The 18,356-nt window shown below is 38.8% G+C and overlaps 1 protein-coding gene across 1 annotated transcript in view; it reads right to left on the bottom strand.

The window, feature by feature from the left end:
• Positions 1–7,071: 7,071 nt before the first annotated feature.
• The window catches only part of thsd4 (thrombospondin type 1 domain containing 4), a 39,858-nt gene continuing 28,573 nt past the window's right edge, over positions 7,072–18,356 (bottom strand). The window contains exons 5-15 of the mRNA XM_014993355.2: positions 18,110–18,314; positions 15,593–15,768; positions 15,316–15,412; positions 14,794–14,973; positions 14,548–14,677; positions 13,782–13,986; positions 13,389–13,562; positions 11,698–11,871; positions 11,424–11,603; positions 10,878–11,022; positions 7,072–10,653 (exon numbers count right to left, since the gene is read on the bottom strand). Coding sequence (XP_014848841.2) covers positions 10,511–10,653; positions 10,878–11,022; positions 11,424–11,603; positions 11,698–11,871; positions 13,389–13,562; positions 13,782–13,986; positions 14,548–14,677; positions 14,794–14,973; positions 15,316–15,412; positions 15,593–15,768; positions 18,110–18,314 — 1,809 coding nt within the window. The 3' untranslated portion in view covers positions 7,072–10,510. The remainder of the gene's footprint in view (positions 10,654–10,877; positions 11,023–11,423; positions 11,604–11,697; positions 11,872–13,388; positions 13,563–13,781; positions 13,987–14,547; positions 14,678–14,793; positions 14,974–15,315; positions 15,413–15,592; positions 15,769–18,109; positions 18,315–18,356) is intronic.

Raw genomic sequence — 18,356 nt, 5'->3', positions numbered from 1 at the left:
CGTCCTCTTCATAATAAATCACCACATCTTGTCTCAGTGCAATCGTGTGCCGCCTGGTAACGACAGCATGAGATTTCCTGCTGCCTTGTGTGGATAAAGCTACAGTTTTGTGCTTTTCTGACTGATCTTTCAATTTTCCTGGAGCATTTTTCTTCTGCCGGGCTTTCAGATTGACAAATTGATCATCAAGCCCTTCTCTGTCTGCTGCAACTAAGAGAAAGCTTTCATGTTCTGCAATTTGGTGTTTTCGAAGAGCAATGTTGATCCTATTCAGCTTCAAATACAATAAAATAGTTAGTACATTTCCTCTCCGACCAAAAAAATGGTAAAATTCAGTGGCTTGCCAACTATTCATCAATCTTTTTTTTTTTCCTTTTTCAGTTTAGTTTACAATCACAAATCGCAGAATATTTGATGTGGATTTTATGGGATAAACAAACACAAAGCTGTGCATAGTAAGCATTGGATAGAGGGTGATATATGATGTGCACAATACTTTAAAGATAAAAATCTGAAAAGTTTGTCTGTTTAGCCCTACTAAGTTCTCAGTTTTTAGAACCATCTTTTCTGTAATTACAATTGTTCCTCCCAGCTTTACAAATGTAGAGATTTAAAGTTTTGGACATTTTTATTTGCAAATCAGCACAGGTTCAACTTTCAAGTCAAAGATTTTTAGTTGGATGCAAGTCCAGTTTACGATTGAGTCATGTTTGCTCTAAACCTAAGGTTTTCCTCCAGGGTTTTCCTCCATTTAGCTTCATATGTGTTTCTATGAACTCTGAGGAACTTCCCCGTCTGTGCTGAGCAAAACTTCCCCACAACATGATGCTGCCACCACCATGTTTAACAGAATCGTAACGCACAGTGGTTCTTTTCTTTTAAAATGTGTGACCATCCTACCGACAGTCCAGTCTAGATCTTAATGTCTGACTTGACTGGTTTTCATGACATCATTTTGAGCTCCCTGCATCATCTATAATAATCGGTCAAACTCCTGACAATGTTGTTTTAAAGCAAAGCTGCACCTCTTCTGTTAACCTGTGAAAAGCTCACCTGAAACATTTCACTGCTTGATAAAACTGTTCACTTTATTTTTAACAAAGCTGCAGCTCTGCTAGAACCTACAGTTTTATCTCCTTTATTGACCAATATCTACCTATTCCTTTGTTTTAAAGGGTTCACCATCAGTCAACGTGTGAAAGGCAGAATAAGTATCCCCCTGCATGTCACAGGACCACATACACACATAATCATCTTCAATTAAACTTACAACACTTCTACCGGAAGCAAGAAATGACCAAACAAACATGATTTGGACTTTACCACCAGTGGAAAACTGGAGATCCTGAAACTCCACACAGGCTTCCCGCTAGTCGCTTTTTTTTTTTTTTTTTTTAAAGAGAAATAATAACATTACATTTATACATGAATTATAATGAGTAAATATTTGAATTGAAGTGATACATGCTCTCTGTGAAATTAAATAAATCCTGGCTGTGAAAAAAATTATGAATGTATGAAATAGGAGCTGACAGACTACCAACTAATTAAAGGTCTGATTCTTGCCAGAGGGCATTTGACTAAATAATTTTACCACCATTACTTTGTAGTAGTCACTTCTACGCTTAACACTTGTCAGTTTTAATTACCGTAAAATAAAAAATAATTATATAGAAATAAATAATAGATGGCAAAGACGATTTATCTTTACATTTATGCTACTCAGCAGTATTTACTTCAACGGACATCTTTTTCTTAGGTGTTTTGTTTTGTTTTGTCTCTTTGTGAGGTGATGGTGTTGCAGGCCTGAGTAACCCGACTAAGGCAAGTTTATGTTGCTCTTGGTACAACTCCACCCTGTCTAAGATTTTTTTTTTTGTCTTCCTGGCCTTTAAGACTTTTACCGAGGTAGTGATGCTGCAGAAAGTGCAGACACTAATGTGCGTCTCCGGCAGATCGGTCGTCTGTGGCTATGCATGAACTTATTCTACTCTGTTGCAGCAGCTTGTGTGTCTTTTGATGTTTAATTGTTAGTTTTAGGAATTCAAGAATCTAAAAATGTCAAAGTTCACTCACCATTGCTTTAAAATCTCTCAATCCAGTGGTATTTGGAAAAGGTTGTGTTATCTAGTTGGGTGTCACAAAATGTTAGAGACTGAATGGATTACAAATTGTCTCAGCTGTGCACTGGCAAAGCTGGACTGCCAATTAGCATTCAACACTGGTGACCTGTCAGACATCCTACTTATCTAGTTTGCAAGCACTCAGCAGCAAAGTGGGTTACATGATAATTTAATTTGTCTTTTTTTCTCTCTCTTTAACCCCAAGTAATTTGCAGCAGATTGCCACTAATAATGCCCCTGTTTGTGTTAGAGGTTTCTTAGTCCTTAGAGAGCTGTTCATTTTCTTTTTTGTTTTACTCAGGATTGTTGCAAAGTCAGCGACCGGATGCAATAAACCATTCATTGTCATCACTTACTGAGAAGAAGTTTGCTGCAAAGTTAATGGCTCAATGCAGTCAGGCATCCACTGTCACCACATGTGAGCTCAGGAGGAGGGATTACTGCGGAGTCAATGATTGGATGCAATCAACCAGCTAATCTTACCAAGCGCTTGCTTAGGAGGGAATATTGCCGTGACCTTATTATCACCACGGATCAACTATCCACTGCTGACACACTTTTAGTCAGAAACAGGATTGCTGCAAATTTTAAAAAAACTAAGTCGCTTTACTTGCCCACCTTCACCATGTGCTTTTTCAGGCTGTTGCTGGAAAGTCACTGACTTTGACAATAACTTTCTACCAACCTGCATTATAAGCAAAATTTCACTGCATTGTTTTATAACTATTATCAAATTCAAATGTGTTTAATATAATTCTTTACTTTTTTATATGGTTGTGTAGATGTAGATTTATTTGATTATATATTTCTGAAATTAACTGTACCTGCCTGTTTTAAAAGGGCCTGAAATGACATTTACTGTCATTTGCTACATTAATAAACTCAGTTGAACTGAGTTGAGTTTTCTAAATGAGGGGAAGCTGTGGTGTTTATTCTTATGATCTTTGGATCTTAAGACTGAGTCTCAGAAGAAAAGCTGGACTCTAACTGCTTTTCTCCACACACTTATTCACCAGAACATCTAACAAATGAACAAACCCACAATGGACCAAACCCACAGAGAGTTAAACTGTATAATTCTCAACAAGCAAGTGGACAATTTTATCACATTATGGGTGAATTATGTGAATTGTGTGAGTTATAGACATTAAGCTGCATGGTCCTATAAATTCGTGCAATGCCTGTATTCAGAAAAAAATTATGTAAAATCTTTAGGGACACACTTTGACTGTGAAAGTGAGGACCGTGTTTGATCCTACAAAATGACTGTTGCTCATCATATCAGCGATTTATGCATTAAAGCACTTGTGAACTGTTCTCAAGGGACTCAACCACTTACAAGTTTGGCAGTCTTTCATATCAAACTTATATTAAATGTCCCACCTACGGCATCATTTGCCTCGCTTCACCATTTATTCTGAAAATATACACAGTTTTTAAGCCGCTCTCTGCTGTGTGTTCAGGGAATTTGTGGCGTGTTGTTAGCAGTTTCCCAGAGGAGAATCACGGCTGGGTTAACGGCTCCACAGCTCTTATACAAATCCACTGAACTCATGCTAATAAGGAATAACATTTTCAGACTATGATAGATAAACACATGCCAGGTAGAAAAACACTGGTCATTTTGTAGGTTTATCTGGCAAACAACTTTGCACTCATTTTCATACATTACCCATATCCCGGTGACAAATCGAGATTTATCTGTTTTTTTTTAAATTATTATTCAGTTTTACACTTTGGCAAGGGTGTTAGATTTATAAATAGGCACATTATTAAACCAGGAAATGCAACAGTGTTATTGCACTACTGCAAGCTTTATTCACGCTGACTAGAAACCATGGAGGCTGTAGAAAGTGTTAATTAACAAGAAGTTAAATCTGCTTCCATGAGATTGTATCTCATTCTCCTCCTCATTCTCAAACATACATGACTTTATATGAAAAATCTAAAATACCATTTATATTCTTAAAAATTGACAATGTGTGCAATCCATCAATGATCTTCACTTTCTATTTGAATTCCAGAAATAAACAAACTTTTCGATGTTATTATAAATTATTGCGATCCACCCGTGTGTGCCACTCTTCTGAAAATACTGAATAATTAACAAAACGACAGCAACTATGTCCATATAATGGTAAACACAACAATTAGGGAGAGCTGACCTGGCGATTGTCCAGTACTAGTATAATCCACAAAAAAGTCACTGTTAAAGAAGCCGATTATTCAAAGTGCTGCAATCAAGCGTAATGGAAAGGAAGCATCCTCATTAAAACCACCAAAAATAAATGCTTGTCATGTATGTTGCTCTGGATGTAATGGGTCCATAAATGTGATTTTCAGTTCAAATTAAATTACTGTGAAGGAACATTTTGATCATATTCTAGTTTATCGAGATGCATCTTTATATCTCATATAATTGCATGAATATATTTTTACTTTTCTTTTAAGTCCATCAAAAATGAGCCTTCAAACAAAGTCATCTCAGCATGTTGCCCTCTGGAAAAGTGTCAAAAAAAAAAAAAAACCCTGAAGATTAAACCAAGAGCCTGAAAATGAAATATAAACATACGAGGCTGCAGATCATTAGCTTTCAGATTTCCTTTCCACTTTGAATGGGAGGGCAAAGGTCACAGTGCCCTGCTAATTCAAGGCTCATTAAACATGCTGGTTGTTCTGCTGCAAACCTTGTAATCCCTAAAGGTTGCGGATGTGAAGTTGAGGTGAAAACCAAGAGCGGTTTTCATCTTAGAGGCTCCAAACTCCTACAAGCGTAAAACCACTTTGGGATTTAATTTGATTTAATTGTTGGTTTGGTTTAGATACACACACTCCGGATCTAAACGCTGTGAAATGATGTTTTCACAGCGCTGCACTGGATGGAGCATGTGAACAATTTTTTAAGCTGAAGAACAAAAAAAGCAAAGGTTTTCTTACATTCAGAGGGATGGGAGCATTAATAAGCCTGGACTGAGGTTTCCCTGTTTAGAAGACGACGTTTCAATTCAAAGGAATGACAGCGTTTGATTTCAATTGACATATTTTTCACAAATGTGTATTCCTCTTGGCTAAATAAATGTTCTTAAAGGAAAATATGTCACGTTTTGGCATTCGTGGAGGTTACTTATTGGGCTATATCGTAGACTTACATGTTGTTACATCATGGATCAAATGTCACAAAGAACTTTGTCTTCTAAAAAACAGGAAGACAAAATGTCTATCACCAAATTAACCAAGAAAGGCTTCACATTTCTTCAAAGAGGAAAGACATGAAAATTAAACATAAAATCAAATGTCACTGACAAGCTCTTGGTTTTGTTCAGAGGTTAAAATGTATTTGAGTCAATAAATAAAATAAATAGTCAGCAGCAGCCATGACAAGCAACTCTGAGGGTAATGCAATTATAAGATGACTGTTTATTACCCTTCAGGTCTTCTGGTTCTGGTTCTGCTCTGCATCCCCAGAATCAGAACCAAACTAGGAGAAGCAGCATTCAGTTTCTATGCACCACAAATTTGGAACAAACTTCCAGAAAACTGAAAAACAGCTGAAACACTGACTTCCTTTAAATCTCACAGATAGAAATTAAAATAGAGGGAAATTAAAATGTTTTGATTAACCCACCAGAACCATAGCAGCATATTATCGGCTTTCTTACATTTTTAAAGGTGCAGCAACCTGAGTGTGTACAAGCACTGTCCCTCATTCTTCTATTATTTACCGAGCCGGAATAATTTTTGTGATTTTAGCTGGAAAACAAGAAACATTTAGGCTGTGTCCAAAAACAGAGAAGATAATTGTCCAAACATGAAGCAGAATAGATCAGACTAGAAATATTTTTTACCATCCCACAGTGGGGAAATTTAGGTCTTACGGCAAATTTTCATTGTAAGGAAAATAATAGTGAAAATAGTAGCGATTTTTCTTAATTCTTTAAGCACTTTTGTTGCAGTTTCACTCCGATTCTCCTGAGATATTCCATCCTGGTGTCATTTCAGGCCCGTCTACCGACTGGGTAATGACACCCTGAAGGTGTTAGCTGCCTTTTTACTGAGAACTGAGACGATTTAGTCCCAAAGTTAGTGTTGCTGAAAGGAGAACAGAGGCTGCAGTTCTGCACAGACGCTCATGTTCTATTCAGCCATGTGGCTGTCTGTGGTTGTCTTTATAAAGATGCAATTCCAAAACCAGCAGTGAGATTATTGCCCTTTTTCTTCTTGTTATAGTTTTTTGACTACTGCTGAATCTTAGATTACATCCATCTTCTGTTTCTCTGCTGTGTGTTACAGAGTGTCTTATTCTTACTTTGGTGCTAGTGTCTTTCTTCCACCCGGCTTTTGGACTGACTAAGTCTGGATGTGGAAATCCGTTCCTTTTTGTTCCAAACCTGCCTGGAAGCCATGCTACTTGGATGGGGCAGTAAGTCGTATCCTCAAAGGGCTTTGTACACTGCCAGCTGCAGCACTGATGAAGTTACAGAGACTCACAGATAAAACTGTGCATCATCTCAGTTTCGCCGACATTCTGCAGATCAACTTTTCATTTTTGGTTAGTTCTGAGCAATTGTTTAACACACAGAAGATTTTTATTTTATTTTATCAGAAACACTGGAAATTGTGTGCTGTGTTTCATGCAGCTACTCTTTTCCACATTCAGGAGTCCATTTTGGTTTGTGTGCAGCACGAGTGGCAAGAGGAAAACTGTTTTTTGAAAGAAGGCTATAAGAAGTCCTGCTTGCAGTTTGAGTAGAAAGTATTATTTTAATCTACATACAGAAAAAGACACCCAGCTACAATAGACATGTTAAGACTAGACGAGCCTCTATTGTTACTTTTATATTAATTCTGTCTCAAGCCAACACTCTAAAAAAACAGCTGTGTATAGAGCATTTTATTACTGGAACATGTTGGCTTCTGTAAATACATTAATTACAGATTAAAAAGCATCTTATACAAAGGTATTTTATTGTCTTTTTTTCTAAAAAGCATGATGGTATTGCAATATTTGAGGCATGCATCCTGGGAAGAAACTAATGGGGATCCTTAAATAAAAAAACAAACAAAAGTAGCACTTTAGAGGCACTCCAACATCATGCTGTTGAAATGCTATTCTTCATCAGACACATGGAAGCTTTTCAGAATTTACAGTTCTTTGGATGAAGCTAAATATCACCAAATACTGAAAGATACCCATTAAAAGCTGCAAAAGACAAAATAAAAATATTTCAGATTAAGAACAAATGCATGCGTGGGAATACCACAACTTTTCACAAAGTTGTGGTATTCCCACAAATTCAGTCAGTTCCCACAACTGACTGAATTTGAGCTATTTTGCAAGGAACAGACGACAAAAACTCAGTTTCTAGTAATGGAAAGCTGATAGAGACAAACCTCAAAAGACTAGTAAGAGGAGCAAATTTACAGACTTCTATTTGTAAAAAAGTTATAAAAAAAATATGTAAACTTTTCGACCCATTTGGGCGTTTGTAAGTGAGTAACCAAAAGTAAGTGAGGCTCTCGATCAAGACTGTGTGTGAGAGAGAGAAAAAAACAGTACATAAGAATATATTTAAAATAGTTAGGAAAGTTTGCCAAAACTGAAAACAAAAGCTTCTGATCATGTTTGTCCATTTAAACATTCCACCATCAAAAGACAGACCTTGGCATGAAAATGGACCTGAATTAAAATATTTTCTTGCTACAAAATGAAACAACGGAGAACGTATTTTCTGGTCAAAACTAAGAATGAATTCCAGTAGAGTTTGACATTATATGCTATCAACATTTATCATTCAACATGCAGTCATTAAAATTTTAAAAATGAGTTCAGTGGGTAAAGAACTTAAGTTCATTATTCTGCACCTTCTGATTAGCTACATTAAAAAAAAAGTATTCAAATCTGTACTAAAATATGAAACATGTTAGGTCGGAGCATTGCTCACACAGAAGGTAAACGAGGAGTCCTGCATGTTGGAGCAAACTTTCTCCACTAGATGGCTCTAAAGTAATACAGTTAAGTCTTTGCTTTCAGTGAAAAACAGAAAGGATTTAATATAATTTCCTCTTTGATTGATAACAAACTCCAAACTCCCACTGACTCGACAGATTTGTTGAGGATTACATGGTAAGTGACCTGCAACTCTAGGAAAAAATATTTTGAAGACAAACATGCAACAACCTGTAGCTTCATGGATGTGTGAAGCATTTCTACATATTTATCTAAATCTTTCACTTGCCTAGATAAATGTCCCAGTTAACTACTAAAGGTTCTACTGTGTCAAATCCTAGAGATTTTCATTTTTTAAGCTATCGACGTTTAGCATGATTTTGAGAAAAAAAAACTGTAGTTATGAAAGCAGAACAGCATGTTTCAGAAGGAAAAATTGCTTTCAGATGACGGCACATATTGACTAGAAAATTGCACCAGCCAATGGTTAAACACAGGTCAAACTATAAAATGGTGAATAAATTTAACAGCCCACATGCCACAATTTGTAATTTAAACAGGGGATGAGCGCTCAGTTTGAACCTCTGACCCGTGTGGGGCAGCAACAAGCCGCCACTAGACTGATTCACAGTCTGTCTGTAGAAAATGAGGGAAATCTTCACCAAAAATGTGAACTCCACCAACAACCACCATCGGAAACAGGCAATTTTCTTAGAAAAGGTCTGTGAGTGCAAAACCACATATACCTCTCATATTTTTAAACATAGTCTATTTAAATTACATCCACAAAGGTAAACAAAAAAAGGAAGAGAATACAGATTGCATTTTCTTTTCACATTTACTTGACTTTTTTAATACAATCTTAGCATTTCAATTAGAAATCTTGCTCTCAGAGATTAGAGGAAAAGTGGAGATGCACAGAATACATGTTGATTAGGGTTCAGCGCAAAGTTAATGAAGATTTAAAGAGTCGTGTCTGGAGTTCACTGGTGTTGGTCCACGGTGTTTCACCGAGTCCGACGTCAGTGCAGCTGTTCAGTATTTTCTCAACAACTTTAAGGGAAATGTTCATTTCCTCTTCTAGCCAGACTTGGGCACAAATCCACACTGACAAAAGTGCAGATATGTGGTATAATAACAGTATTACTGTCCTAGACTGGCCAGCAAACCAGCCTGACCAAAACCCAGTAGAGAATAACTGGAGTGTTGTTAAGCTGGAGAAAATCCAAAATGCAGACAAACCTTTTTTGGGTCTCATTACCAGAAATGAAGGTCTGAAATTGTGTGTAACGTCTTAATTATAATCTAGTAATAACAATGCTCAACACTTGTGAGGTACTACATGAGAACGTTTATAAACAACATTGTTACGGTAAAAAGGGCTAAATTATAAACAGGAATTTATAAACCACAGACATATTAAATCAAGCCATCTGTACAATGCAGCTATATCAATAAAGCATTAAAAATATTTTAAAAGTTGTGTGTACATTGTCAAGGATTGTTTGGTTGTGGAGTGATCATGACCCACAGGGAAGAAAAAACAATGTCATGTTTTCAACTTGTCAAAAATCAGCAGTGTTTGGAGCATCTGGTTCTGCCATCCAGCAGGCTGAGAGACGCCCACGTCCAGTTCAGAGGCTGCGATTGGCTTAGAGGCAGAACAGCTGAAAAGAAGAAGCCACCAGTGGCCGATAAAGTAGCATCCACCCTGGAGAGTCACATACATAAATAAAGAAGACTCCCCCTCATTTTAGGTTATGTGGGAGGGTCAGAGAATCATCCAAAAAACAAAGCTTTTATCAAACGTTGTCATACACAATCATATATACAGATAATTATATTACATAAGCTGCTGTTACATCTCAGGGCAGCGTAGGACCGGACACGTCGTTAGCCCCATGGAGGGTTTAATGCACAGAATTTGTTGATGAAAGGAATGTTTTTGTGCTGAGCTCAGTTTAATGAGCCGATGTTAGTGAGGCTGGATGTGAAACCGCTTATTATATGCTGGACAGTTTCCACTTTGTTAGAATATACCCTCCGCAGAGGGTTCACTGGCAGTCTCCGCTGGACAAAGTGATGCACAAGAGCCAGCTGTGAACGCTTCATCTCAAACTGAAGAACAAGAACCCGACAAGTTTTTTTTTCTTTCTGATTCCTCTGTTTGTTGTGGCTCTCGTTGATCCGGACAACGTTCCTTATTTCCAGCACCTAGATTCATGTCACATGATTTATGGCCTCTTTTTTTTTTTTTTTTTTTGTTCCCCAACAGCAACCTGTAAAAGATCCAACACAAATGGTCCTTCTCGGGTTTTCATCCCTCTTAACATTAATGAGGGTCCTTTCTGGAAAAGGTCCTGTCCGTCCGTCTGTCCAGGCGGGCTCGGGGTCAGAGAACCTTTAGTGGGTGTGAATTAGGATCCTCGGGAAGTCGGTGCTAGCTGTGACCTCGGTGTGCTTTCTGTTTGTGTGCGATGCGTGAACAAGATGCACAGCATGCTGTTTTGTAATAATCGTAAACACAGAGGCGAGCCTGGACCACCACGTTGCAGTTGTAGTACTTGTCTCTGCAGTTCAGGTCTGAAGCAAACGGAAACAAAAATCACTAGTTATCAGGGTAACTTCCACATCGAGATCTTTTTTTTTTTTTTTTTTCAAAACAAATGAAAATGAATTTCCCTGGAACAAGTTCGACATTGCAGACACTACAAGTGAACATATGTTCAGGAGGATGCTGAAATCATCAGGAGATACTGATCCCCTTGTCAGTGGTATTCCAGACAATGTAGTAAAAGTTGGCTGACCTATCTGAGGTATGCAGGGCTCAGGGCTGCAGTCCTCCCTGTCCGCCGGTCTCAGCTGGTCATCACAGGCCTCAGAGGACAGCATGTCGTCTGACAGACAGCGCACCTCCCGAACGCGGAAACCTCCTTCGCACGTTTTTGAACACTGGGAAGGCCATGAATCAGCGGATTGAGTGAGAACTGTTTCGACAAAATATTTACGTGCAGTTTATACCGCTGGCATAAATTCTGTATGCATAAAATACTCATTACACTGGATCACTTTACAGCAGGGGTGTCCAAAGTGTGGCCCAGCGGCCATTTATGGCCCATGAACTGATTTTGAGCGGCTGGACTAAATTTAAGAATCCTTTAATTAATTGTATTTCAGAGGTGAAATTCCTAGTGTAGAGCAGCAACAGGAATAAGTAAATAAAGCACACAGCTGCAAAAAAAAAGAAAGAAAGAAGTAATAATAGAAAAAAAAACCTTTACAATAAATTAGAGTAAAATCTGGAAAAAAAAATAAAAAATAAAAATAAAATATATATATATGTTGCAACTCACCGCACTCCAGTCAGTGTGGTACCACTTCGCCCCACAGGTCTTAATGTTGCAGCTCTGCTGACTGAGTGGTCGGTCCAAGGATGAGCATTCATAGGGTGGCATGACGGTAAATCCTTCATCAGACTTTATCAGGCAAACTACTGACCTCTGCTGACTGCCTGAGCCACATTCTGCAGAGCACTGGTTTAAAAATACAATATTTTAAATAAAGAAATGCAAAACAGACAGAAGAAAAACACAAAACATGCTAAAAGTCTATTGCCTTTCTTTGTACCTGGCTCCAAGGACCTGTGAACCACTCGATTCGATTGTCACAGGGACCGTTGTTACAGACCTGGGAGTCTGCAGGCCGCTCGCTGCCACACCCCTCTAGAGGGAGGCTGCTGATGTGGTTGGTCAGGCAAAGAATGCTGCGGGTTCGGACACCCATCCCGCATTCAGCAGAGCACTTCAGGGAAAAAGCATTGTAATTAATGTGGGGTAGTAAATCAGCAGGTTTGTCATAAAAAACATTTTTTCTTCTTAGTTTAGGGTGAAGAAGTGTATAAATGCTTAAATATAAATAATACAATTATATGAAGAGTGTGAACATGTATAACCATAGCAGGAGTCAAATATAGTCAAAGAAACAAACCGTGTTGCAAGCGCTTCTTATTCTGCCAATAAGGCATTCAAAGTTGTATTTCTTACTCAAAGTTGAGAAGTAACTCATTTCATAACATGGCTAAAGGAGAAACCACTGAGTGCCTTTAAATCTAGACTGATTTAAAACCTTAGAGTTGCTTTTGAAACATCAGAAATGAAACATTAATCAATATTCTGATGTGGAATAATGGCACTTGACAAAATGCAATGCTTCAATTGTTGACTGTGTGTTCTATGACTTTGTGTTTCCATGATGTAAAGCACTTTGAACTGGCGTCTTGCTGAGATGTGCTATACAAATAAACTTTATTGACTGATCGACCAATTATGGAGTGAACATGAAGTTCATAAAGTAGCTTAGTTTAGTAAAATACATTCTATTGCCATTACTTTTTCTTTTTATGATCCTCTATCCGGATAAGTCATCTGCTGCTGTAACAGATTGTTTTATTAGGTAAAACTAAAGCCACTTTCTCTTAATGTTTGTCCTACAATTTGTTCCTTTATGCAGGAGCCAAATGAAGGAGGACGAGTGTCATGTTCTTTCACTGCTTGCAAGCAGCATGCAAGAAATGAAATTTCAGATCTACTTCCAGAGATTGAGTGGTGATACAGACAGTGTCCTTTGAGCAATGTTTTGACCATTACATTATTGTTGTGCAGTTAAAGCATCAAGCATAAAACATGGCTTGATGTTATAGAAAAAAAGAGAGAGACGGGGGCAATATCTGCATGGCTGCCTAATGCTTTTTTTAAATTTTTTTTTTATTAACAAGATTCAACAAAAAAAATAAATGTTGGAAAGTTTTACTGTAAAATCTCATTAATGTGAAATGCACTGCAGGAAGCAGTGATGACAAAATTATCTCTAATGTCTGCCAGCACTGAATGCAGAACTTTACTTCACTACTCAAGCCACTGCGATAAATGAAGATTTAGATCTCTCCGTAGGGTGCACGTTTATAAGGTCAGAAAGCTTCTGATTTTGGAAAGCATTTCCTCAAATTCCTGCTCCTCTCTGAGTAAATGACTCATTTCTATTTCATAAACTGAAGCTGAAGATACAGACTTTCGGCTGCCTTGTACAGATGTTTTTCTTTCATGCCTTTTTTTAAAAAATGTATTTCGTCATTTCAAACATGAAAACGTTTGTTGGTATGGCGAGCAAAATTAAAAAGCCAAAGTCTTAAAAGAAATATATAAAAATGTCAGACTGAACGTTTTGTAATAGTTGGTAAGCCTGGATGCTGTACACAGTAGGTTCATAAAAGTGAAAAAAAAAAAAAAAACTCTATAGCATCTAATTATTTCTTCTCCTACCCTGTTTCCCCACTCGGTGTAGAACCAGCTCTTGGCACAGGCTCCCATGTCACAGTTCTCTACGTTGGTGGGTCGCAGGTTCATGTTGCACTCCTCATCAGGAATGAAGTCACCCACGTTGCTGACACAGTGCACCTCTCTTGACCTCTGACCCACCCCGCACGGCACCGAACACTATGGAGACACACACCGCTTGGTTACCACAGGGACTGTTGCCTCTTCATTGTTGAAACGAGTTTCATTCGCTAAACCTAGGAATAAACTAACAAGGTGGCAATATAAAAACACAACTAATGAAAAATGATCTTCTTTGCAGGAATAATTTTTCAAAGCTTAAAGTCAGCGGATGAATAATTCATGTTTGAGTCATTCCACCCGACTGTTTCCACTCACAGATGTCCACTCAGAGCGGATCTGCCACTCACTGCAGATCTTGAGCTGGCAGGTACTGGCCGTTTCGGGTCGCTCCAGGTGTCGGCAGCGGCTCAGGTGGACGTTGAGGGTGCGGTTGGCATAAACTTGGCGGCACAGAACCTGACGGTGCTGCATGCCCAGTCCGCAGGTCTTGCTGCACTCCGACCACTCTCCGATATCCCAACTAATCCAATGAAAGCTTGATGTTAGCAACGCTGCATAAAATATGTATTTTTCTAGAGATGCGTCTCGCTAGTAAAAGTTATGGTATTCAGATTATGCAAAGCAAAACTGAATGTTCAAGGACGACTGTACAGGAAAGTACAGGCGTCGCGAGATACACAGGTTCTGAAATAGCAAACCAAAGAGTGGACTCGGTTCTGTACCACTCCCCAAATTATTATCATAGCAAATCATTTTGCGGAGACAGAGTATAGTTTACTGTTGAGTGGCACCACCATCCATCAGTAAACGCTGCTCAATCACTGCATCAAAGCAAAATTCTAAAATAAAACAGGACTCAAAGTTGCCCAGCAGCAAAACATGCATGTCAACTTCCATCACTTCAATACCGAAAGCTGAAAGCAAATAATTAATATTCAACCCCAACAGTGACATTGACTCCCAGGATATCATTTTGATCATTACCTAGAGTTTACTTTTTAGCTGCGTTTTCAACACAATGTTCTTCAAGTGAAGTAATTACCAGAAATTAGCCAATGAGAACAGAAGTGATTCTCCTTACAATGCTGGGCAGGGCTGCAGGTTGCAGGCCTCCTCCTGTGGACCTGGGCGGCTGCTGCTTTCACAAAAAGCATCCGACACCTCGACGTGATTCAGCCGGTGGACGCAGCGGAAGATTGAATTTCTGAAACCTGAGAAAAATTTCTGCATTGGCCACAACATTTAATTTGGCCAATGATATAGTCACGATGGAAGTTTGCTTGAAATTCAACACATTAAACCTTATGCCCAAGTTGAGCTCTCTAACCTTTTCCACAGGAGGCGCTGCATTCTGTGGCGCCAGTCAGTTTCCAGTTGTACTCCCTGTCACGTCTTGGAGGAACCACAGCAGGTACCTGGTTGTCAGGAAGATGTGGCTGATATCTTCCCCCACCTGCAGAGTTGAAGTTCTCCTGCTGCGTGTACTCATCCTGTCCTCTTGCAGATTCTTTGGAGGCACAGAAACAGAAGATATAATACCAGACTGCACCAGCCGTTGCCAACATCAACTGCCATTTCCAATTTCTGACGTTAATTGTTTTGTTAAACCTTTTGATCGTAAAACATATTCCATTTTCTTTTAAGAACTTTAATATAAGTAGATAACTGGGAAAGAGCATCAACAACTATTTCTGTAATCTTTGTGTCATTAATTATCAGCAGTTATTTAAAATCAAACTAGGCTGTGCCAGTTAACTGCTTGTACTCTCTCTCTCTCTCTCTCTCTCTCTCTCTCTCTCTCCCTCTCTCTCTTTCTCGCTCTCTCTCGGCAGAGTTAGCTGTAATTCACCTTCTGCTGTTTGTGTTGGTTGCTGAGGCTTGACGGTTTTCTCAGAGGGGAGAATGTACTCGTAGTGAACCCCAGGGTTTGGTTGCTGAAAGATCATCTAAAAGAGAAGTGATGGAGACTTTGAAGACAAGCCTAAAGAAATCTTCACAATATTTTGTCATGCTTTTCAACTTTTTTGCTGACTCAAGTCAAACTCATGCCATAAAATTGAAGAGAACTTTAAAAAAAAAAAAAATAACAATAACAACAATAATAATAATATGTAATTTCTGCTTACATAAACATCCAGAATTTCATTGGTGGGGCCCTCAGCAAGAAAGGATTCCCCAGCTGTACTGCTGATCTCATTGGGTCTGCGGTAGGTGAACATGGTACCTCCACCCTCATATTTCCCCGGTCGGTCGATAGCCCAGTTTCCATTTATAATGGATCTCCCTGAACGGCTTCGCAGAGCTGCAAGACACAGAAATTACTGACCATATTATCACCAACAACAACTCTGAGCTCAAACCAACCTTCTCGATAAAAATTACGCACAAATCTTCTCTATGAGTATTACTTATAGCAAAATCTGGCTGACGAGAAAACAAAAGACATGCATCTCAAACTACATTCATACACCCTCAAAACTGAATCGCCGCTAAATGCTTGAGGAAATGTTTGGTTTTTCAACACCAATATTCTTGACTACTGTTTCAGTCTCCTGGTGCTCGCAAAATCTTTCACACAAATCCTATAACAAACTCTCCCTGGATGTTTTCTGCTGATTTTGTGGATTACATGCAAGAGGCAATTAGAAAAGCATTAGCAGTGTAACATTAGACAGGCTTGTAAAAGAGTGTTTGGACAACTAAAAGCACTGTTGGATATGTGCAGTGTAAAACAGAGTCTGATCAAGAGAAACTGAGACAGAGAAAGAGAGAGAACAGAAAATAGGACATAGCGTGGACATCGTAGATGATTCCAGATTTATTTTAAATGAGATGTCAAACAAAATACTGGAGTGACCTCCGTCTTTTTTCAGCTACGAGTCATCTGTCTGAAGAAACTTTTATACAAGTTCCACTTTTCTTACAAGAAATACCTTTTTGTCTGTTTGGAAGTATATACCAAGCAGCAATAGCCCTCACTCTTTGATTTCCGAATACATGAAAAACACAGCAGTGTTCAAACAGTGTTATTAAGGTAACATTGTTTAAAACTACAGAGAAGTTAAGACTGAAGCCTTACTACCACAGCAGATAGTCTGACTAACTAAGCAGCTGATATTAGCTTGTGTTGCTATTGAGAGAGCAGAACAACACAATCAAATTGTATCAAAATAAAACTAACAAATCTCATGGATAATCCTTTGCAACTGTAAGTAACCACATACTTTCTAATTTTAGTAGTAGCAGGAACAACTGCTACTGACTGTGTTGAATTATGCTATGAAGTTTTGTTCGTTAAGCTAACGTTTGTGTAAATATTGTGAACTTGTGGCATTTTGTCTCAAGCTTTTCATTCTGTGAAAATTTCCTACAGGCTTTTCCACAACTTTTGAAAACTCATCACATCATCTAAATTTTTTAAAAATGTTACATTTATGATTAATAGTCTGTGTCATCACTTCTCATGAGGTTTATTTTCACTGCTGTCATAACAGTGTGTGCAGGAGATAGATTTCTAATTTTTTTTCTACATATGACCAGAAGTAAAATAAAGAAAAGTTCTTAAGTAGACGACAACCAGAAACTGTAAAGCAGGGTGGAAAATGAAAGGCTCTATTTGGAGGGAAACAAAGCGTGCATTTAGAATGAATGTGAACTCTAACTATGCCCTGTTTCCAACTTACAGTATTTGTCAAAATACTGAGTATAGCTACTCATTCTTGTTAAATTAATGAGTGGATTTAAATCTTCAGTTGGTAGACCAGACTCCGAATATTCAAGGACCATTATACTGTTGTAAAAATGTGCCTATACAGACTTAATATGCCCTGCTCTAAATAAAACAAGCAGAAACCAAAACTTCTCTATTCAACCCGTCCATCTGTTGTCTATAATTGTTCATCTTTTACAGCGTCGCTATCCCCAGCTGTCAGGTCACCTGCCCATCAGAGGGAAACACAGACACACATAGAGGAAATAAGCCTGCCTTCATTCCTGCAAGCAATCCAGAGAATCCATCAACCTGACAGGCGTGTTTCAGCCAGTTGAAGAAAGACAGAGAATCTGAGAGAACCCAGGTGGACGTACTCCATGCAGAGAGACCCTAGGCTGAGATTCAAACCCAGGAACCTCTTGCTGCAAGGCAGCAAAGCCAGTAGTTGCACCAGGTTAAGAGGTCAGGAGTCTGTACAGCCCACAAACTCCTAACCTCAAGGGTTGAGACAGTGTCATGTCCACAAGTATAAACTGAAAGCTTGCCCAACAGTTGATCAATTTAAGCACAACATGTCTCTAAGGTTCATTCTTCACCTGATGTTTGCTCTACTATTCATCCGCTGATAAAAGTTTAAATATTCTAGCCGCTGTACTCCTTCTTATGTTCACCACATGTCCACTTCTGGGCGATATGGTGTTAAGATACAATGACTGGACTGATGAATAATGAAAAACCAGCTAAAGTCCAACAGAGACAGATGAAGATAATTGCTCAGTACCACTTTTAGAGATGATAAGAAAGTCTAGCTCCTCAGCTTTCAGGTGTACAGACGAAAGTAAACATGCAAAGCAAAACCACAGACACTATTACTACTCCACAAAGTTGAGAATCTTCTGTATCGTCATCAAGGTCCGTTTCTGTTGCCCACCCAGGTAGTTTCTGCTCTTCACCATCTCCGTCACGTTGATCCTTGTGGCTCCCTCTGGGATCTCCACTATCTTGTGGTAGCCAATCTTGGACAAGCTGTGTTTGAACACTCCGGAGACCAGCCTGCAGGTCGAGTTGTCACCTCCGCACATGCCGCACTTGTCAACCACCTTCCCAGATCCAAGATACTCATCGCACCCAAGGCTCTATGGAGCAGAGAGGGGGAGGACAAGCAAGGGTTAAGTGAT

The sequence above is a fragment of the Poecilia mexicana genome, unplaced genomic scaffold (assembly GCF_051168715.1).
Source record: "Poecilia mexicana isolate PSO_F unplaced genomic scaffold, ASM5116871v1 scaffold_3, whole genome shotgun sequence".
NCBI lineage: Eukaryota > Metazoa > Chordata > Actinopteri > Cyprinodontiformes > Poeciliidae > Poecilia > Poecilia mexicana.
Note: the sequence above shows the minus strand (reverse complement) of the source record. Positions and strands in the feature narration are given on the sequence as shown.